Source organism: Watersipora subatra, chromosome 3, assembly GCF_963576615.1.
Source record: "Watersipora subatra chromosome 3, tzWatSuba1.1, whole genome shotgun sequence".
Lineage (NCBI taxonomy): Eukaryota > Metazoa > Bryozoa > Gymnolaemata > Cheilostomatida > Watersiporidae > Watersipora > Watersipora subatra.
Window position 1 is genome coordinate 48,769,478 of NC_088710.1, and position 23,403 is coordinate 48,792,880.

At 36.4% G+C, this 23,403-nt stretch overlaps 1 protein-coding gene across 1 annotated transcript in view; it reads left to right on the forward strand.

The window, feature by feature from the left end:
* The window catches only part of LOC137390673 (la-related protein 7-like), a 38,254-nt gene that overhangs the window by 6,165 nt on the left and 8,686 nt on the right, over positions 1-23,403 (forward strand). Inside the window, exons 2-12 of the mRNA XM_068076997.1 lie at positions 766-876; positions 1,004-1,082; positions 2,536-2,720; positions 3,854-4,112; positions 4,442-4,689; positions 5,403-5,575; positions 6,126-6,327; positions 7,504-7,651; positions 12,967-13,079; positions 18,250-18,300; positions 21,118-21,266. Of these exons, the coding sequence (XP_067933098.1) occupies positions 775-876; positions 1,004-1,082; positions 2,536-2,720; positions 3,854-4,112; positions 4,442-4,689; positions 5,403-5,575; positions 6,126-6,327; positions 7,504-7,651; positions 12,967-13,079; positions 18,250-18,300; positions 21,118-21,266 (1,709 nt within the window). The 5' untranslated portion in view covers positions 766-774. The remainder of the gene's footprint in view (positions 1-765; positions 877-1,003; positions 1,083-2,535; positions 2,721-3,853; positions 4,113-4,441; positions 4,690-5,402; positions 5,576-6,125; positions 6,328-7,503; positions 7,652-12,966; positions 13,080-18,249; positions 18,301-21,117; positions 21,267-23,403) is intronic.

The window sequence follows — 23,403 nt, forward strand, 5'->3', positions numbered from 1 at the left end:
TGTATTTGATTGCTCAATTTAGTCCTGATCAATGAGTTTAGGCTTACGTAAATTACTTTCAAATTTGCTGAATGTAACTCAATGTGCTCAAATTTATGCCTTGTAATAGCTGCCTAAAATCTCGTACAATTTTCTCAAATGATACTACTACTAAAACCTACCTTAGGTAACCTAGTGTTTAGTAAGGCTTTTGGCTATGCATCACTACTCATGAGATGTGATTAGGATCATGAGAAAACATTTTTTCCAGATAAACAATAAAACATTTGAGTGCACATATCTTTCAAAGACATATATTTTTGCATAATATTAATTGCGAAAGCATCACCTGCTTGAATGTAAGCAAGTCCTTTTGGTTACTTGCTGTCATCATTGCCAGATGCTAGATTATTCTAACTATGTTTCAATACCCTAAACTCGACTCACCAATTATTCATACTAAGAATGTTGTGTATTACTATAGTTTCTCATGAAGGCTGCTGCAAAATGTTTTTCTAAGACTTTCTTCTAAGTCATCTATTGACTTAGTTTTTCAATACATTTTTTGCTTGAACAAGTCATTCTATAATACTACACCAAACCAAATATATAAAAAAGATATTTTGTGTAAAAGGGTTTGTGAAGACCGCTATAGGTGTTCGACTTGCTAAAGAAGGTAATTTATCCAGCGTAATATGATTTGCTTGTGAAGATTTCAATGTTTTTTGTCATACTTGTCATATTTCAAACGCTCTAGTAGTTATCAATAGTTGCTATTTCTGACAGTGACTTCTCATGGACCCTGAAGGAAAAAATGAAAGCAAACCTGCAAAGAACCCTAAAGTCAAAACTCCAAAGGTTCGAAAGAAGGCGCTGTATAAGGATGTTGCCAAGCAGGTGCTTGCATTAAGGTTTTTGTGGTTTTAATCAGATTATCATTAGTATTGACTTTTTATTTCGTAATAAATGAAACTGGAATGGGTCATACTGATTAGTGGATTCATTTAATATTCATCTGTTTTAGATGGATCTATATTTTGGTGACTCAAACTTATTACAAGACAGGTTTTTAAAGAAGGAGATTGATGCATCTCAGGATGGCTGTAAGTGTCTCCATTTATCTAAAATGCTAAATGAATGCCACATTTTATTTAACTCGTTTTCTACGTTGCTCAACTTATGTGGATTATTTTTAAAAAAGATGTAAAAATGTATGACTATAAAAAAAAACACCAAATACATCATTTTTATTCTCGCAAAAAAGCTTTCCCTCTGTTCCTTTATATATTTATAATGAAGCACCTTCCAACAAAGGTCATGACTGACCCATTTTTTCAAAAAAAACTCATAAGATTCTCTCTAATAAGCTCTGCATGATCATATTGAATTAAATTTTCAAGTTGTAACAAGTTTATGAATAAGTACATGAAGCAGTAATCATAATTACCGTAAAACCTCAATTTAAAGGCCATCTTTATTTGAACGCCTCCTCTAATAGAACACCACTATAGGAGAAAGGTTGGAAAATACTGTGTCACAATTTATTTTGAGCACTATCTTTTAAACCGCCACTTTGACATTCATTCTGTTTTATCTTTACAAACCCATACTAGGAAGTGATCGGTAAAAAAACGTTCACAAAATGGTACTAATAATGACTCAGTCACATCAACAACAGTTAATTTTTCTGTTGTTGCTGTAGTGTTGCCATGGTTTTAATGACAGTGTACCCGAAAAGATCAATCGTCACAATCATCGGAACTGCACTCTGAGTCGAAGTCTCTGAGGTTTATATTCGAGCCATTGTTTTCAAATTCGTTTAATGTGGTTTGCAATCTCACCTGAAGACTTTTAAGCATTTTGATGAATGGTGAGAACTTTGGAAACACCATCTGACATTATAGTAGTTATTATTATGGCATATTGAAGTTCATTTTTTAACTCCAAAGCTTTACAGTTTTTTTAAACTTTGAAAACGACACCAGTGAAATAATTAATAACTGTATCTGTAATTAATAACTGTAGTTTCTTGTTTAACTCGGTCTGGTACTTCACCGTATATGGAAAATGGTTTCGCAAAATTGCTGAGGCCGACGGCAGTAATGTCACTCCGCCTGAAGGAGATTGCAGTATGTAGGTGGCATTAGCATCGTTCTGTCCGGAATGGGTTAAATTTATCTTCACAAAATTCTGACGAGCTAGTCGAAAAGTAAAGTGTCACCCTCTATTTAAACGTCACTTCTAATACAACGCCACTATAAGGAAAGGGTTGAAAAATACAGCTGAAAATAGAAATACAGCGTCATGGTGCTGAAATAGAGGTTTTATGGTAATTCATTATCCTCAACATAGCTTACAACTTTATAGAGGGGAGTCGCTTACCAGATATAAAGAAATGTGTTTTTAGTACAAGTTTTCATAGTTGTCATTGTATTTTCATCAGGAGGCACAGAATTCTTAAACTATCCTAGCAGGTCACATTTTTTTACATCTTCTAATGCGCTTAGTCATATTGTGTTCAAGTTCTCCTCTCACTTGGTCTATATTATGTTTCAGTTGTTCCAGTGGAGTTATTTCTCAAGTTTAACAAGATAAAGTCATTGGGTGTCGCTACAGAGGATATTTCAAAGGCCGTAAAACACTTTTCCACACTCTTGGAGCTCAATGACTCGAAGGACAAACTAAGGCGTACCACACCGTTAGCCTCTCAGGAGGAGCTTGATAGTAGGACTGTGTATGTGGTGAGTTGTCTGTATACCATGTAACCTGCTTGCATGTGTCACTTTGTGTCATACCTTATCTTTAACTATTTTACCGGTTCTACTTTTCTTCTTCACTTAGATTCGCCCTACCAATGCCATCATCAAACACTCATTGCTTTAGCATCGGCAAATATATACGACTCTATTAAGACTTTGAAACTTAGTCTTGTATACACAAACAGGTTGTTGATTCTAACCTGATTAATGAATTCCATCAACTGTGAGAGTACTTAAATAATTTAGTACAAGTGTTTTTAACTGAATATCATATTGAAGCTAGAACATGCAGAACGCAATAATAAAACTCAAATGTAGTCATTTTTTCACGCTTTCAAAGAAGTGATGTTTCAAATATAACTGAAGAAACATAATGATTCCAGTACACAGTACGCCGTGTCTGATAGAGTATGTATGTTTGTTATGAATAGGAAAACATAGTTTTAGTGTAAAGCTCTTGCTGCTGAGCAGAAGATTTTGTTGTTGAGGAGAAGATGTTGTTGTTGTGGAGAAGATTTCTAGATTTGTTCATTTTGATCTTTCATTGCCAGGAATTTCAATCAGTATTTCATTAGAAACTAGAGCCACTTTTCATTTCTCAGGCGGTTAGAAGCGCCCTCGGTATTTTGGTAATATCTCAAAAAATAATATTCTAATTGGCATAACTCTGGTCTAAGACTGGAAACATATCACGGATAAAACAGCCAAAAGTTCTTACTCGTACATAAACCAGAAGTGCAAAAAAATAATACTAAACTACATACTACACTAATAATAGAAACTAATCCTACACCCGAGTAAACTAAAGTTTTCTCAGGTGTAGGATTAGGTGGGAGAACAACTCTTCGAATTATCTCAAGCTTAGGCTTGAAAGTGTTGAGGGAAAGTGTTCAAGTTTGGCTTTGTACACTTGTGTTATTCCTGGAATTGTTTTGGCAACATCCGATTTTCTGCACAACCTGTGGTTTTTATTCATTTTCTTAGTAGCCTATCTAGCTAGTTATCTTCAATTATTAGAATTCTTGTATTGCGGTGTTTACTCAAGAACGTCGCTGTTTTTTGCAATTTTATAAATCTATGGTTGTTTACTAGTTCTACTCGGTTTTAATTTATAGGAAGGCCTCCCTCTAACCATCAACCATGACTGGGTCATAAAAACTCTTTCTAAGTATGAGAAGGTCAACTATGTTAGCCTACCTAAATACAGCACAACTAAGAAGCTGAAAGGATTTGCCTTTGTTGAGTTTGCTAGTGAGGCTGGAGCAAAGGCTTGCCTGAGTGCTATTGGCACAAAGGAGTTCAAATCACTTGAACCTTTTCCCAAGGCTGGCAACAAGGACAAGCAACGCATGGAGAAATCAGTTGGAAAGATCTGTGAGTTATGCTTATCAGTGGTGTGACATCATACGGTTGTTATGATAGCGTAGTAATCAACTAGAGGCCTTCTTGCATTGCCTTAAGACTGCAGTAAAATGGCAGTAAATGCGTGCCAATAAAAAGGTTGCTCACCGATTTGCAAATTTTTTAAAACTTTAAAAACACTTTCCTTTCACATTGAAGTCAATATCAGTACACATGTATTCTCGGCTTCTGTTTATAGTTGGTTGCTGCCCAGCTAAGACTATTTAATCAAACAAAGAAACTAATTAATGAAATAATTAATGTGTTTCAAAATACATTCAATCTGTTATTTTGATATTTAGCTAACGCAGAGCAGCAGGCGTCAAAGAAAAGAAACAAAAAGCGTCACTCTGCCAACTCTGTTGCAAGAGAGACGACTCCTGTCAACGATGCTCTGGCTACGGAGTGCTCTGCAATGGGCAAATCAGTTGAAGCTTCATTTGATGCTGTTTCCAGCGATGAACCTGTGAATAAGAAAGCGAAAGTGGAACATTCTGAACCAGCAACAAAACCTTCTCGGAAAAGAAAGCGCAAAAGCAGCCAATCAAAGGTGCTTGTCGTTCATCGGGGAGCCCATAAGATGTTCTGATGTGTTAAATAAGATTATTATAGCTTAGTTGAAAGAAAATAAAATCCTTTGAAATCTTATTTTATTGTGCTTTTTGTGTCATATATCTGTTGAACTTGTTCACAATTTGTAGTTTTTTTATCAAAATTATTTCATTGGATTGGCAAGAACAAGTATTCTGGTGAAACGACTGATGCACAAAATTGAAATTTTAAAGGCTCAGAAGATTTCTAAAAAGAAATGGCCATATCTCCAAAACTGCTGCCTCAAACACGCTTGTTTTTTGTGGTCATTAAGTACCCATCTTCCAAACAGTACCCATCTTGCCAAATATCAACTACATATATCTATGTCCATTTTGAATCGAAATAGTTTTTTATTCGTTGCGTTTCTTTTCATTTAGCCATCTTCTTGCCAAATATGCTTAAATGTTTTCCGTTGAAAATAAGTTTGTAACAGTTGGTTTCCTTTGCTGAGTTTATACAGTTCAAATTTTAGGACTGGTTCTGATTAAAAATAATTCTTATCTCCTAACCCCTTGGATAAAACGAAGTTTGACAGGAAAAAGAAGACAACCACTATTTTCTGTTATTAACGTCACTGCACTTTTTTATCTCTGATGCCTAGTTTCACTGTGTATGTTCGACAATGCATGTGTGTTAGAAATTCACATTGTTTTTTTTTGTGAATTTCAGAGCAAGGATGAACCAGCCCCTAAAGTACCTGATATAGATTCAGAAACAGACGTACAGAGCACAAAGTCTGTTGTGAAAACAGATACTAAAAAGCAAAAAAATGAACACATGAGTCCCAAAAAGGAACTAGGGAGGAAGAGTCGCTCGGGTACCAGTCTGAAGGCCATTTCAAAGTAAGCCCTTCAAATATACAACAATTATAAAACAAATTTTAACAGTTTCAATGTAGAGCATCACTATATGCCGTATTTGTATTCCATCAATATTCTCACTGTTTTATGGACACCTTGTTAGTCTTTACTAGGTCAAGGTTTCAAAGGGTAGTGTGATGAATATTTTCTCTGTCTTGTTTGAACCATTGTTAGGCAGTTTCAATTGTTTTGAAAGCATATCTCAACATTACAACAGTAATACTGTATGTATGCAACACTGGCCCGATTTCAATGTTTTAAAAGTAACTTTCTTTCTAAAAGTATTGTGTCAATTAGTTACAGTACATCAAGACAACAGGGTTTCCATAGAAACTAATTCGTTCATATTGGAAGAGGTTTGTTTTTAATGTGTAGCTTAATCAGGGTTTATCTGCTATTAGAAGTAGTGCCAGTTTTATGGATCATTGTTTCCTCTGCTCCTACTGACCCATTTGTGTACAATGAAAGACGATCTAGTATGCTTTAGCTTTCATGTCTAGTTATCTTAGCTGATCCCTTTTCGTTCCTTCAGGGCAGAATGGCTGCAGCTTCGCAAGCAATACTTGGATGTGCAAAAATCACACATGACTATATTAAAAGAGCGGATGCGTGAGCGAAAGGCGGCGGAGGAAACAGTTAACGCCCCTAATAAGGATGTTGATGTCTTACAACTCGTACCGAATGTCATTGTTAAAATAGACGCAGATACAGAGCTGGACAGGGCAAAGATTAAGGTTAGTATATCAGCTGTCAAGGTGTGAGGTTTAAGGTTGATTATACCTACATGATTTGTTTGAAATTATTATGGGCCTTTCTGGTGGTATTCCAAGTTGATGGTACAGTTCCTCGCATTGTGCATACATTTGTAGCTTCAGTTGTAAGATTGTAATTAGTAATCGTAGTAGAGATTGAAATCAGTTGTAAGATTGTACTCTGAATATTTTGCTGTCCTTGTATATATTTGTTACATAAATCTATGTATATATAAATATAAGTGTTTGTTGGTATATCGTACGTCCAGCTATAGTGGTTAATATGCGCACACTAAAATTACTAGTAACAGAAAAAAATCGCCTCGCATCGGAATTAAATTGGGAAACACCGGTTTTGCAGACAGGCATGCAAATGACTACATTACGCAGTCATATTGCCGTTTATGGAATACTTGTGGACATACTTATTACACCTGTCAATCTTTAATGGCACATGGGACTGTCAGTGAAGAAAAATATGTGCCCAAACTTCCCTAAAATGCTATAAATATCTATACATCTCAGTGTTTGTTTGTCTGTCTGTCATGTGTCCCGTTATAACGATTACAATCTAAGACCGAAAAGCCTGTTTTGCATTCGACTTGACCTCAAAACCTCCAAGTCTTCATACAGGCATGCTAAACTATTATGCTACATTGTCATTGCCATACTATGAAAAAATTGTGCACATATTTATGCTGCACTTGGGAAAATACCATTGGCCAGCTTAACATGTCGCATAACATCAAGCTGGTTTCACAGCTCTTATTGTAGTAAAGATTTTAGACTAGCTTAAGTCACTCAAGTTCTTTGGGTAATTATTTTATTTCTGTGCAACTCCGAGTATTCAGTCGGTATGTATATATAGCGCAAACTTAATTAAACTTTAAGCGCACATGGAAATAAATACCCTAATTTAACTTTGTGTATGTTTATTTTAAAAAGCCTCTGTGCAAAAACTTCTTTATTACCCGTGCAATGCCAGGCATTCGGTAGTGCTAATATGAAGATGTAACAAGTAACAGGCCATTGCATCTATTATATATATTTCGGTGTTCAATTATGTCAGTTAAATTCTTTTGTTTCTCCACTTCACCAATATAAGTATGATGTGTTTACACCATATGATAAGAATAGATGTTATTATTTATGTTGTAGGCTAGAATTACAGATAATATTGATGTGTCCTACATAGATGTGGCGGTAGGAGCAACTAGTGGCTTTATCAGGTGCAAGACATGCGACGATGCCAGCAAACTTCTAAAGCAAACATGCGGCGAGAATTACAAACTCTCTCTAGTTGAAGGTGCTTTTTCTCTCATTGGTTGGTTTTAGTGCAGCTCATCTGAGTATTATGCTCTGCTGCTAGTAGTCAGGTAGCTAAAGGTAAGCAGGAGCTCTCTCTCTCTACGGATTCTTATGTTATATTGTTGTGAGGTTTAGAGCTCACCTACAAAGAAAAGTTGAACACAATAGAACCAAATTTAATAGTAATATTATTTTTGTGTTGTAAGTTGTGTTTGAATTAACTTCAGATTTACATAACTTGGCCTGCCCTTTATTTCATCGTGACTTCCAATACTCTCAATTATGCATTTTTTGCTGCCCTGGTAACTCATAAAAGATGGCTGCGTTCAGAGTTGAAAAGCATCTAATGTGGAAGATTTTCCATGTTTTCGTAATATTCTGATGAGAACAAATTAAGTTGTATTCAAGTATACTGTCATTCAATCTGTAGCATTAGCAATGTAATACAGTGCACCCTCGAGATACGATGTTAATTCGTTCCAGGGTTGGCATCGTATGGTGAAAAAATCGTATGTAGGGGTATAGCGACCATTGTAATTATACAATGCAAACACCCCCTGGTAAAAATCGTCAATTTTTTTTTTATAAAAATGTGTACATATTGACAATCGGCAACAAAATAGTATGTTAACTTTAGTAATTATAGTTACCTACAGTAACTGTATTGTATTTAGTGTATTTCAATGGTTATGATCTGCAATAAAACGCAAAATTATAATGTGTGTACCAAATGCAGTACGTACGGTAAGGAGTTCTTGCCTTCAAAAGGTACGCATAACATAAACTTTGAATTCACTTCAAGTCAGTTTAGCTTGCTAAACCTACACTTAAAACTAAGTTATAGTATGTATTTTGAACTATTTTACTGAATTTCAACTTTTTATCACGAAATTTTATCCTTCAGCAGTTCCTATCTCCACTTTCACTATAAACTTTAGCCTATCTGGTTGAAACCTTTTTCAACCTAAATCAGTAAGGCCGAGCGATGCAGTTATAGAAAGCGGCCTCTCGCACACTTGACCATTTAATGGCTACCGAAAAGAAAAATAAAATTTTATTTTCTATACAGGATCGTACATACCTTTGGAGTAACGTGGCTTTAGCTGGTACATGCGAGTAAAGCAGAGAGGAGGCAAAAACGTATCAATGCTAATTATGGTGCTGTACACTTGAAAATAAATTTAAAACGTAATGAATTGGAATTTTTTAGCAGGCTAAAAGAAGTTGTCCATTCCTGTCCAATTTTTCTACTTTTTCTACGAAAAAATTGATGGTGTAATGCAGAAAATTGCTAGCTAGCGCTTGTAAAAGGATCCAGAGAATGTGGTACAGTAGTTTGTCTTGTATGAAATGTGCACAAGAATCAATGTAGCCGTGCATACAAAGTTTGTACGTATTTATACTCTAAGGGGGGACAGGGCTTTAGCAAGTTTTAGAAAGTAATGTGGATGCGCCAACTATCTTGAGTAGCTAGTTATATGAGTTACATACATACGATGAATTGTATTCACGTAGAAGATAACAAGCCCATATGCAAAGACATGGTTAAACAAGAAAATAAAATATGAAAAACATGCCACACAAGAGTTAAATAATATATATTATACATGAATTGTTTCAATGTACCAGTCCACATCAGTAAATTAAACACTTGAAATATTTCTGCGAATGTGGGGTTTTCTGTATCTTCTACATCCTCGCCTTTACTAAATGGTTGCTCCTTTGAATGCCGATCGCGTGCATGACCGAGCTCATTCAAATCTTCAGTCGGAAGCTCTTTCTTGTGCTTGCTCTAATGGAGTTCTTGTTTTAATAATAATTGCAAATGCTGATTGGTTGCGATCATATTCCTTGACAATGTTAATAATACGGGTCCCTTCTTCTTATTTACGACATCAAACGTTGTTGACATAGAAATCATTTTTCCTTCGTTTTGTAACGTTTGTATCGGTCTCAGACTCCATAGATAACGAATTAAATGTAGATACTTGTAGTTATATATGTATGCTGACTTAAAAGTTTATAGTAAAAGCTATAATAATGCTACAAATGAATACTTGCTCCCGCTTGTGTATTTTACACGAAAATTTCCACGCGGACATGAGAGAAGTCGATCATCGTGTCTCTTCTAAACGTTCTAAGATGGTTTTTGGCAAACTATATTCCGGTGTCTTTTTTATTTCGACGCGTGTTATGAGCACACCGACGGCCAAATTTTATCTCGGGCGAGACTTTTCTCAAATTCGTATGGTGAAATAAAATTCGTATAGCGAGGTGAAGATATCGCAATGTTTGACTTCGTAAGGTGAAAAAATCGTATATCAGGGTAATCGTATCTCGAGGGTGCACTGTACTATTTTTTGATAGAAAGAGCCACCATGAGAATTCTGATGATCTATATATATATATATTTCAGTGTTTGTCTTTTTGTTAAGTACTGTGTCCAGTTATAGCAATTAAATCTAGCAATGAAAAATCCGCACGACACTGGACTTGATCTCGGGGCCTAAAGATCTAGAAGCAGTGAACTTAACCATGTAGCTCCGCGGAATATATTGTATTTGTTAGGCTCACAGTCATTAAATCGGTTAAGATACTCACGCTTAAAGCACTTGCTTGGGGTTAACAACTAGCACTGCTGACCATTACGTGTAATGATTGTTAAGTTGGCCCAAACGCGTGTATTGTTTCAGTAAAGATCTAGCTTTCCAGGTAAATTACTCAAATTCATTAGGTAGTTATTCTATTACACGTGCAACGCCGAGCATCTTATTATTCAATGAATCAATTTTTAACAATTATTTAGCATTGCATTTCTGAATTTCACTGATAGCATTATAATTATAACTATTTTTATAGTAAGCATTGTTTTTGAGACGAAGATTAGGCTCTCTTAATATTAATGAAGTTCACATGAATACAAATAATTTTTGCAGTAAAATTGCATTAATTATTTTGCTACCATGAGCAGCAACACGCAGCTCGTCAAGAGCTGCATGTTGCTACTTTAGTAGATTTCATAAAAATAGTTTCTGGTTAGTCAGTAACTAATAAATTAGCCTATTGTGTCTGTACTTGAACAAAAGGAAATAATCTTCCGCATGCGTTGAGCCAATAGCAAATACATTTAGATTTTGTTTTGCTTTGCAAAAACTTTATTTTTTTATCGCAATTTTTTTAGCAATGAATAGCCATGTCAGACTCATTACAGCGATGAAGGTTTCACTAATTTTAGATCTATGAACTCAGATGATTTTTATACTACAGAGATTTATTAGTTTATTTTTGGCAGTAATTATAATAATGCCATAAGCTGTATTAATATTGATAACTCGTCTAACTCGGAACGTGCTTACTGTCGTAACAAAAATGGCCTAAAAAAGTGTCCGAGCTGATTCTGCTACACATTTGTGACATTTCTTTGACATCAGCTGATGTAAAATTTTATGCTGAATAATTTGGTATCAACAAATTTTATATGGCCTGTGTGGTTGGAAAGTTATAACAACTTATATGCGCTCTTGTCAAATATTAGGTTTTGCCAAATATGTAGTTATGTCCTGGTAAACAAATTAAGTTGGTAGGGAAAGAGTTGAGTTTTTTTAGTTCGTCGTGTAAGTATCTACTACTTTGATATAATAGGAATAATTCTTTATTATTAGCTAAGCCTACCGCTCATTTGCAAACATGTTGAACAATTATAAGTTGTTCCAAGAGAAAGTTGACACGCTTAGGAAACAATCTAGAAAACAGCATCAATACTTACAGTAGCTCAAAATAGCATTTGAAAAAGAACATTTAAAATTATGCTGATTTTTATGTATTTGGTTTGTTTACATGTTTGACTTGTTAGCAATAGCTATCTCATAATGCTTCACATAGTTGAAAGTTGACTCATTCCAAATTGAAATTATGAAAATCGGAATGGTGGCGGAATTCCTTGGAAAGAGTTAAGGTGATTTTAATTTATCGAAAAGCTTGTCATATTTAGGTTAGAAACAATAATTTAGTTATACAAATACAATAGTTTTGTATGTCACGGCTGCAATGGCGTATAGCAAATCTGGTACAGTAAACAGTAATCATTATAAGCAACAAAAACCTTTGACATGTATGACCATGGTGGTTTGGTAATCAAGAATTAGTCACAAAAGAATGCTTTATTTATTTCTAATATTCACAAAATAATTGTGAATATAACAAATAAATAAAGTGTTTTAAACATGTAGATCAATGACTTTTAGCTAATTGTTTAAAAAATTTAGCGCATAATTTGAACATTTTGAACAACACTTTAGAACATAATTTGTTTTTCCACGAGTATTGCAGATGAGGTGAGTTGAAGGCAGGGTTGGATGGAGTTGGGATTTTTTAACAAAATTGATTTTTTTGCTAATGTAAATGTCTCTGAATTGCATTTTTGATCAGAATCCTGGCGAGCCCACTTTTTGACATTAGGAACTTACATGCTTTAGTTTGACAACTTATATTTCTTACATTCAACAGCCATATAAAATTATAATGTGTAAATTTCATCTAAGTTAGTAGAGTAGGGCTATCAGCATTTTCGTATAAAAAGGCGCTATGAAGTATTTATTCATGTTTTTTCTTGGTGTAATCGATGCTTTTTATAACACGAAATATAAATACACATACCGGTTGGCCAGTTTTTAGTACTTTGCCAGTTTCTTATATTTGAATGAATAAAACCAAAGGTGGAGAATGCTCTTCAATGCTTGAACTTGAGCTGATTGCAGTAAAGAGTTTGATGTCGTAATGTTATTAATTAAACAGGGTAGTGAGGGAAAACTACCAGTTATAGTTGCCACCTCACAATTAATCCTGCTTTGAGGTTTACTAAATGAACTCGTAGCTCCTAACTTCAAAGATCCTTCTGTAGCATTGTACTACACACGCAGTCAATTATCTTTATCACACTTGCTAATTTATAACAGAGGAGTATTTACAGTTTTTTAAATACAGTAAATAAATAGTATTTACAAAGCTGTAAATTTACAGTTTGTTTTGATGTACGTACTGTTTATTTACATCAAAACATGATTGTTTGTCAGGAAATACTTATTTTTGCAAAATTATAGAAACTCATTAAAATGATACTAAAACAAATCATGATTTAAATCAACGATTTAATCGTTTGGCTTTTTCGTGCCAACCCGGGGTTAAAGGTTAAAGGTTGCAGATGCTTACTTGCCTGAATGTTCAGCCAATGTTGTCATTAAATACTCCAAAGCGTGTTCACTGTTTTATGTTCGGTTTGGTTAGAATTACACTACATGGTAAACGCATGTTTAGGTGAAGATGAGGAGAGCTACTGGCAGAAACTCAATGAGCAAAGACGTGACAGACGCATGCAAGGTGCTAAAACTAAGACTAAGAGATCTTGTAACAAAAAAGGAACTAAAAAGGTCAGTTGCAGGAAAGGCTCTTGGTACTGTATGGTATGTCAGTAGTGCTGTATGATATGTCAGTAGGACCGTATGGTATGTCAGTAGTACCATATGGTATGTCAGTAGTACTGTATGGTATATCCGTAGTACTGTTAGATTGGTAGTAATGTATGATAAGTTACTGGTATTTTTGGGTAACTTGCTGCTACTGTTTGATAACTCACTGACACTGTTTGGTAATTCACTGGTACTGTTTGGTAACTCACTGGTGCTGTTTGCTAACTCACTGGTACTGTTTGCTAATTCACTGGTACTGTTTGCTAACTTACTAATGGTTTTAGGCGCCTAACAAATATTGCAGTTTTCAAAAAGAGGTTTTAGTGTTATCCATCACATATTACGCCTGTCACTTTTCATTTGGTTCACAGTTTTACCCAGTTTTAGGATTGCAGCCATTTTCGCACCTGCTTTATCTTTGAGTTTCAAGTTGTCCAGCATAATGCATATTGTCATATTTTATCTTCATAGTTTGCAGACAGTTTTATAGCGATATACATTTACAAAAATGCCTGCTATTAGACTAAAGCGTTTCACAATGTATATGAAGTGAATCAGATTTGATCTGCAATCATTTAGATACATTGACTTAGCATGTTGTTTAACCCTTTTGTTGGGTCAAAATCTCCATAAAAACGACCGAGGCCTGTGTAGTTTTTTGTCGAGAACTTAATAATATCGGTACTCTATGAACATATGGAGCTTTAAATCAAATTTATTTGTATTAGCAATTTCTTTTGTATGTAAACTATCAATTCACATAGGTATCACAACAGTTGTCTAAATGTGGTATGCTTTGAAACATGCCTGTTTCTTTAAAGCACATAAATTACATAATTTTTTATTATATAGATCAATACATCATAGTCTTGGCTTTCAAATGAGCCTATATTCAATACACAAAGAATAATAGAACTATGAAAACCAGGGTGTCAAAAGTATCTCCTGCAATAAAACAACACTAGGTTGTGTTTTCCCACAATGGGATGTCACAATTATTATTTAGCCTTAGGTAGTCGATCCCTTTCTATGCCATTGAGGCTGCGCTTTTTTATTACAATCGGTGCTGTTAAACCCAGAGAGCGCTAATAATAAACTAGGATTCTAGATAATCAACAATGCCCGGAATGTGCTAATGCCTGACCAATACAAACACATGTCTTGGGTTAATTAATTATGCTTCAATAAATGTACTGTCGTTGATAAAGGTAATGAAATCACGTCAATTAAATTGTGACCTGCGGTTGCGTGGCCCTAGGACTATAGGTCAATCGCACTTTCGTGAGATCACGCAATGCTTGAAATTAATTAGTCTCGGTCGTGCCCCTCAACATCACAATAAAAAGAGAGGATTAGTGCATAATATCATCGGGAAAACATAGCACGGTGCTTGGAATCTGAGTTATTTATCATAGAAATAATCTGTACATGAAGAGCTAATGACACTGATTCCTTTGTTATCTTCATTGGTTCTCTGGAGTTGTCCTACCCTCATCTGCCACTAGCGTCATTATCGTAGTTCAGTGCTGCCCAACGTCCGGCCCGCGGGCCGGATCCGGCCCATGAAGCCTTAGAATCCGGCCCGTGCGTCAGTCTTTAACTTATTCCTGTTATTAACGCAGAAGCTTACAACTGTTATTTTTCTTCGAAGATGATTGGCTACTAATCAATAGTTTTCAGTTTGAAGAATTCAGTAGCGTTAGGTCAAAAATTAGTGTCTTTGCTGACATTGAAAAATTGATAAAAAGTGAAGTATCACAGCGTGTACGATTGATTGATTCGATCGTCGAATCAAAAGCCTCAGGGCGCTCACCTCAGCTGGTTGAAGAAGGACTGCTGGGAAATTACCATAGATATTTCAATAGAAAACGCTGAACTTTTTACCGCTTATTGAAATATCTATGGTATTTTCCACCGAGGCGCGCACGCCTTATTGACTTTCCGCATCAATAAAACTGGCTTTTGAGGTGATTCAATTTCAAATATACTCCAGCACAACCTTTGATAAGGAAGCCTTCTTATACCGATGAGCAAATTACAGTAGTTTCTTTTTCACAATAAATTTCAAATTTTGTTCATCCATGGCGTCGGCTAGAAAAATCAGAAAAGTAGACAAGGAGAATCGCAGGTTTAACGAAGCATGGACAAATTTGTATTTCTTTGTGGAATCAAATGCAAAATGTCTTTGTCTGATCTGTGGTGAAACAGTCGCAGTTCTAAAAGCTGAAAATGTGAAACGGCATTACACATTAAAGCACGCTTCGACCCATAATCGTTATGAAGGAGATCAACGCAAGGAGAAAGCACTTTTACTTCAAAAGAATTTAGTCTCACAACAGAACATTTTTCGGAAAGTAGATGATGAATCGAAAAAGTACGCCAAAGTGAGTTTCGTCATTGCTGAAAAGATTGCACGCAACATGAAACCTTTTTCGGAAGGAGATTTTGTCAAAGAATGTATCACCTCGGCGATTGAAATTCTGTGCCCAGAGAAAGAGAAAGCTATAAAATGTGTTAGCTTGTCGCGTAATACAATAACCCGAAGGATTGAAGAACTGGCCAAAAATACGAAAATGCAGTTGAACGAACTTTGTAAAAACTTCGAAACTTACAGCATTGCCATCGACGAATCTACTGACATTACTGATACACCACAACTGGCGATTTTCGTGAGAGGTGTTGATTCAACTTTTAATATCACTGAAGAATTACTTGCTCTATGCCCCATGAAAGGAAATTGCACGGGTGCTGCTGTTTTCAAAGAAATCGACACTGCACTTGAAAAGGCGGGACTGACTTATGATCGTCTGGTGGGAATTGCTACCGATGGTGCACCGGCCATGATCGGCAAGGAGCAAGGCTTGCGTGGTTTCATCCAAAGAAAACTGGAATCCCTGAATGTGAGTAAAGACCAAATATTGTGGTACCATTGCATTATACATCAGGAATCACTTTGCTCCAAAATCTTTAAGTTTGATCACGTCATGGATAATGTCGTGAAAGCTGTCAACTTCATTAGGAGTCGTGCATTGAATCATCGACAGTTTCGAAATTTTCTCGATGAGATAAACGCCGAATTTTCTGGCATTCCTTACTTTACCGAGATCAGGTGGCTCAGCCGTGGACGTACTTTGAAACGCTTTTACGATATTCGAGAACATGTGGCAGCATTTCTTGAAGCAAAAGGAAATTTATGCATCAATTTTGATGACGACAAATGGATGAATGATTTTTCTTTTCTGGTGGACATTACAGACAAACTGAATGAGTTGAATGTGCGGTTACAAGGAAAAGAAAAACTCATCCATAATTTGTTTGGGGAGGTGACAGCTTTCCAAAAGAAACTGGATTTGTGGATTGCTCAAATTGCTGACAGCAATTATGCCCACTTTCCTTGCCTTCAGAAACAGTCGCACATTTCAACCATGAACCGGGAATTCTTTGTGAGTGAGTTAAAACGGATGCAGGAAGAATTTGCCAGGAGATTTAAGGATTTCCGTGCTTGTGAAGACCAGCTGAAATTTTTTTCAATGCCTTTTGACGTGGATCCTGCTGATGCCCCCGTTGAGCTTCAAATGGAATTGAATGAATTACAAAGTGATTTTGATGTCAAGAGTCAATTTTTAAATAGGAATCTGATGGACTTCTACAAATACGGTCTGCCTCACACTCAATTTCCAAATCTTACATGCTACGCAAAACGCTTTCTCGTTTTGTTCGGTTCGACATGGATGTGTGAATATCTCTTCAGTCGCATGCAATTAATAAAATCGAACAAAAGAAATTCTTTGAGTGACGCTCACCTCGAAGATGAACTCCGACTGGCCTTAACAAATATTCCGGCAGACATCGAAAAGCTTCTTGATGACTCGAAACAATTTCAAGTTTCTCACTGATATTTTCGTTCATTACCGGTTTACATCTAAAATGAAATTGTTTTATTATTGAAATACAAAGCCATTTGAACAATGTTTTTTTTAATCTTGATAAATTGTTGAATTTATTTTATAGAATTTAAGGCACTAAATCAAAATTTCTAATGATCATTTCGTATTCATGTAATATCTGGAGACTATAATCTTTTGATAGCAATAAAAGTAATAGAAATACATGTAGTATCATATGTAGGACCCCCTATGTTTAAATTGAGTTATGAATTATAATTGTATAAAGGGTAATTTCTATAAATAAAAAATACAATCAATATTTACAGTTCTGAATACTTTTCCAAACCATTTCAAATAGTTCTATTAAAGAATGTAAGACTAGAAATGTGAGTCCGGCCCACTGGCGTCATTTTTTTTTAAATCCGGCCCATGTTCGGAAAAGGTTGGGCAGCACTGTCGTAGTTGATAATAATAAGTAATAAAATAAGCGGTAAGAGCGCACAACACCGCATATGAAAATTTGTGACGTCACAATTTGAGTCTATACCATTGAACATTTTTATGGTAGAGCTTTGGGGAAATCCTATAAACACCAACCAATGTCTGTTTCACCATGTCAAACAATGGCTCATTCGAAAGCCAAGACTGTGATGTATTGAAATATATGATAAAAAAATTATGTAATTGATGTGCTTAAATATCTGTCCATCTACTATAACCATCACTTTTCTCGCTGTATTCGAAGTCTTCAGCTCTTACACCATTACTTTCATCTGAATTATTATCATATCAACTTGTCAAACCGCCGGAGGATCAAAGAAATTTTAAGATTTTCGTTTAAAACGTCGAGTTGCACCCTGACTCATGTCGTTTTCTTCCATTTTTAGTAGGGATCGCGTTTCTGTTTTTTCTTTAGGGTATAGCATAGTGCAATCTACTCTCACATAATCGTTCTAAATAGATAAATACATTGCCAACAATATTTAGGACTCAGTACTATAATTGTTATCCTTTTCTTGTTTTACCAGGGAACGGTTTTGTCAACTTCTACCCAAAAACGATATAAATTGCCAATAAAAGAATCAATGACATTTATGTCATTTCACCAGCAAACTGGTTAAACTTTGGACAGATATAGTCAAAAACACATCTCTACCTGATATTGTTACCGCATATCGCTGGAGTATCAAATACTGTGAAGCATTGCTGGGCTGCTAACTGTGGAATTGTGTTACATTTTATAGGTTTTGGAGCAGCAGGTCAAACAAGCAAAGAAAATGCCAAAAAATTCTCACGTGGTGTTTGATGATGATTGAGACCCCTGGGTTTGGGTTGGAATAAAGGCTATTCATTCTATACCTCTTTGTACATTTTGTATATACGCATACACTCTATTGTTTAGCTGCTACTTGTTTTATTGCTTTAACATTTCTTTGACCTCTAATCAGAAACTATTTATATGTTTAAATACAAATAGTAAAAGATGAAAGATACTTTGTGCTAATCTGCATTCTGTTTGTTCAACTATCAATCTTTCGAGTAAAGTCTGGCTTTATTTAGCAAAGCACAGTCAAACTTCTACTTACAATCTCTTCAACATACAAATTTTCTAACATGTAAAGCGTAAAATTTGAAAGATTACTTACCTAACTCGCTACAGTAGGGCATATTAGTCACTACAATATGACTTCTTTGTTGTTACAGTAGGGCATATTAGTCACTACAATATGACTTATTTGTTGTTACAGTAGGGCATATTAGTCACTACAATATGACTTATTTGTTGTTGCAGTATGGCATGTTAGTTGCTGCAGTATGACTTGTTTGCTGTTACAGTATGGCATGTTAGTTGCTGCAGTATGACTTACAGCATGGAATGTTAGCCACTACAATAGGACGTATTTGTTGTTACAGTATGGCATGTTAGTTGTTGCAGTCTGAAGTGTTAGTTATGACTGTTTGCATAGTAAGAATTTAGTCAGACTTTATCATCTCGTGAAGGTGGATTTTGGGATACACAAGCTAAGAATAACTGAGTAGCTTGTTCGTATGTAAATATCATAACGATTTTTAATGTTGTGTTTTTCATTACACTTGTAGAGAAAATCTTTACTTTCTGGTCACCATTATGATTGCTGCAGTACAGACAGACTGATATAAGACAGTTTAGACAAATATCAATTCAAATAAACCTCGATTTACTGTCATCTCAACCTTTTAACATACCCACATATAATATAAAATTAAAGAGAATACTTATCCGGACACCTCAAGTAATTTCCAACATATGAGTAAGTTTTTCAAAGCATCCAGTTATGAAAGGGAAGGGTTTGGTGATAATTAAAAGGTAAACATTTACAAGTGACAATAAATGAATAGCTAAGTTTGATTTTAGTTGAAGTTACTGTTTTTCTGTCACCACCTCTACCCTGCACTTCACTTTCCATGTTTCTTTGCTAAAACAATTCATTAATAACAAGTCAAACTAGAGAGGTTTTTGTGCCTAGTTTTCTATGTGCAATTACCCCAAAGATCTATCATTAGTTTTGTAAGCTAGGTGACGAATTCAACAAAAGATATTGCATTATTTTGGTAAAATTTCCTTCAACCTACTGAAGGGAGTTAATCTCACTAGTGGATGTTTGACTGTACATTGCCAAAAGTTGGAAAAGCTGACAACAATTAGAAGTGTATCTATCTGGAAGTCAGTGTAAAAGTTTACTCTTAGGTTTCGAATCAGGTAAGTCTTTCATAATTCTACACGAGGTATGCTTGCCTGACCATAGTCACATCTTTGAAAACTTGCAGTGGTGTACAATAGCTTTTCCCGTTGTCATTACCATTAATTACCCATAGCACTCCGTATGATGCTCGCCTCTGTCTCCTTTTCAGTAAAAATCAATTCTGAAGCTTTATATATTGCTGAGGAGCCACAAATGTAATAGGGATTGGAGTGTTCTGTTGTAAAGCATTGGTCGTGAATGTAGGAGGCCTAGTGTTATATATGCACTCACCACGTCTTCACTCTCGCAGCAGGAAAAAGAATATACATATACATACATGCTCTCATATACACCCCTCTTCATATCTATTTAGCTTTTCCTTAGCTTTATCAATAAGCTACATAATTTTGCAAGCCTGGATGAGAGGCTTTGCCTTCCAAAGTCTATCTGGCTTCCTTAGCCCAAGTTCCTATAACATAGTCGGGTGCACAAAAGACACCTGCATATACAACATGCCCTTTTTTCTTTGAAGACTGAACATAGGCCATGTAACTGTTGGGGTTTAAACATAGGTTTTACTACTACTCATGTTAGGAAGCAACAAGCTTCAGTCACGGTGTCCGACATGCATGTCGGACACCGTGATACAACCACCGACATACTATCCTCTGGTACACTAATACAGTTGAACCTGCATCATCATGAGCTCGCCAATGTGTTAAACGGGAGCTTAGTAGTTGCAGATGAGCATGAGGGTAGCCGGGTGTTAACCCATACTAAAATTAAAAGTGGCCTCACTGGTATGTGTATGGGTTGAGTCATCCTCTCCCATACTTACTCTCTGGGTCATAGTAGCTCTCGCCAGCCTAACCTGTCATCTTCGTCTTTAGCCTGCAAGTCCTGAGTACATACCTGTCCCTGTCTCACCTGCTCCCGTGCTTCGGTCAACCTCTTTTGCCGGCGTCATTGGATCGGCTGGATCATACACTCCTCCTCCAACCCTGGCTCATCCTCTAGCAGGGCCTCCTACTCCTCCATCTCTTTAGTCCAAGAAGTATTACCCTAGGCAACCATGCCACCTGTTTCGGCATGGTCAGCCTTGCGGCCAGTACAGGTTGCTGTCGAGACAGTATCTTCTGCACTTCCCTATTTTGAGGTGTAGGGAGCTAAGTGGGCTTCTCCGTCGACAGACAGCTGGTTGTCTGTAGGTAGTTGTGACTGAGCCTTACCAGCTTCTTGGGTAGAACAGGTTGCAGACAAAGCAGTCTCTTCTGTACCTCCCTGATGTGAGGTGTGGAGAGCCAAGTGGGTCTCCTCTCCCACAGACAGCTGGTTGTCTGTAGGTGACTTTACCTTAGCCTGGGTAGCAGGCAGTTTAGCGTCCTTCAGGGTAGCCAAGTTCGTCAAGACAGCCTTGAACTTCTGCTTATTCTCGACTTCCGGCTGGAGCTGGCGCTCATCAACCTCTACGGCCGCAATAGCCCTTTTGTACTCCTCCTCTATCCTAAACTTGCGTTCAGCAAGGGCATGTTTATGCTGTAGGATAACCTCACGTGACATGAAACCAGACTAAACCTCATAAAGGAAGCTGTTTATCTGATCCAGGAAAGGTTGCGGCTTACCCTGAGCTGTTTCTGCGTAGCAGGTGCTACGACCATGCACCTTTGTTTGTGGAACAGCTTCTTCTGAGCTGGTACCATTGCTCATTGATAACTTTCCTGGTCAACCTTTTTTCCTGTCCTTGTCTCTGGAACCTTTTTTATCCGACCTATTTGTCAAGTTTTGCAACTTACCATCATCTGAAAGACGCCAACATAGACCAGCAGGAATAGGTCTAGGAGGCAACAATGTAACTGGCTTAAAACCTTTCGTACTTAATGCATGTAAAACAGCTAACAATTTCAGCTGCCTCAACTCATTTATGCCTACAAAGTCTTTGCTCAATCCTTTTATAACATGAACCTGAGTTACAATAGATCTGTGTTAACTTCTCAACTGAACCTCTGCTTTACCTACTACCGTTAACTCAGAGTCATATATTGCAGTCAAAACAGTTGATGGCGTTCTTAGCTGTAAATCTAACCTGTTGGCTGTTTTTTCAGTAACTGTTGAAACTTCAGCCCCTGTATCAAGCAGAAAATCAACCATAATACCATTTACCTTCAAAGTTCTGACTATTTTATCGTCTAGCTATTTAGGACTAGAAAAAGAAAACCTCACCCTCCTACTAAGATGATGGGAACATGTGTAGTCCCTGGCTCTTCTACCTGAACCTCTGTCCATATTCCTTTCACTTTCGCTACCACTACTTCTATCATAGCAGTACCTGTTAAGATCCTGTCTCTGAGAGTGTTCATAGCCATTCCTAGCACAGTCAATACTAGTATGGCCTTTCCTATTGCAAGTAAAGCACCTAGCAGAAGGACAACTGCAAAGACGATGCTGCCGACTACCACAGTTGTAACATTTATCACTCCTAGGCGAAAGTTCAACCTTAGACCTAGTGCGCCAATTTTGTCTATCAGCACTAGAAGACCCACTAGAGTTTCTATATCGGCTTCTACATTCATGTCTAGTAGTTTGACTCATGACTTGAAGTTCTAAACCCAGCCTTAGGGTACCTGTTCCTATACCTATTATCATAATAGTCCTTACACTCTTTCCGAGAAGTTCTTTGAACTTCTAAACCTTCACTAGTGTAACGACTAGTGCTTCTAGTTTTATTTTTAGATTAACTAAAAGCAATGGAAACTACTTCTGAAGCCTCTGTACCACTAGCTTTAGCCTTAGCATCTTTTAGTACTGTTTCTGAATCACGAGCAAGTTGTCTAGCTCTGAGAGTGTCAGATAACCTTGTCCAATCTAAATCCCTTTCTTGCATCATTTGCCTATGTAGCTTAGACTCTCCGAGTCCATTAACAGCTATCGCAAGTGCAAAATCTTTCCTGTTATCATCACCACCAAAGTTTAAATTCTTGCTGCATTTCTCAATCCTTAACATATAACCCCTTTCATTTTCATCACATGCTTGAGAACAGTGAACAAGTTTCATAACCCTATCGTATATTGTTTCCTTTGCATCATAAATTCTATTTAGGTTTTCATGGCCTGCTCATAAGTAGAATCATGAGACTCTAAACTAAATACCACAGACTGTAAAGCCTCACGGCCATCATCCCTTATAGCACTCAATAGCGCAAGCAGTTTAATGCGACCCCTAAAATTAACCTGACCTCCTTCAGCCTTACACATTTATAGAGTGGTAAGTTCTATACATAAATTAAATTCTGATAGCCAAGACTTACATGGAAAAGTCATTAACATCAAACCTGAATGCAGCCATCGTTAAAAATAACGAAGGCCGCTATCTCGATTACTGCACAAAAGTAATCAAAACACCCTCGCTCTTTCTGAAACGAATAAGTAATTAATTCTGTAGCACAATCATTGAACACTATCACTTTTCTTTACACCACTCTCAATTGTCCATGTGACAGTTCGAGCACTAAACACTGGCAACACAGTCACTGCATCACTATCCTCCCCAAACAGACCTGCCAACCCAAGAGTGGGGCAATGCGTGAGATTTGGTTTTGGGGCAATTGATGTATCAATGATAGTATATATAAATTTGTGGAAATTGGGGCAAAAATCTCACGCATTTCTCACGCATTT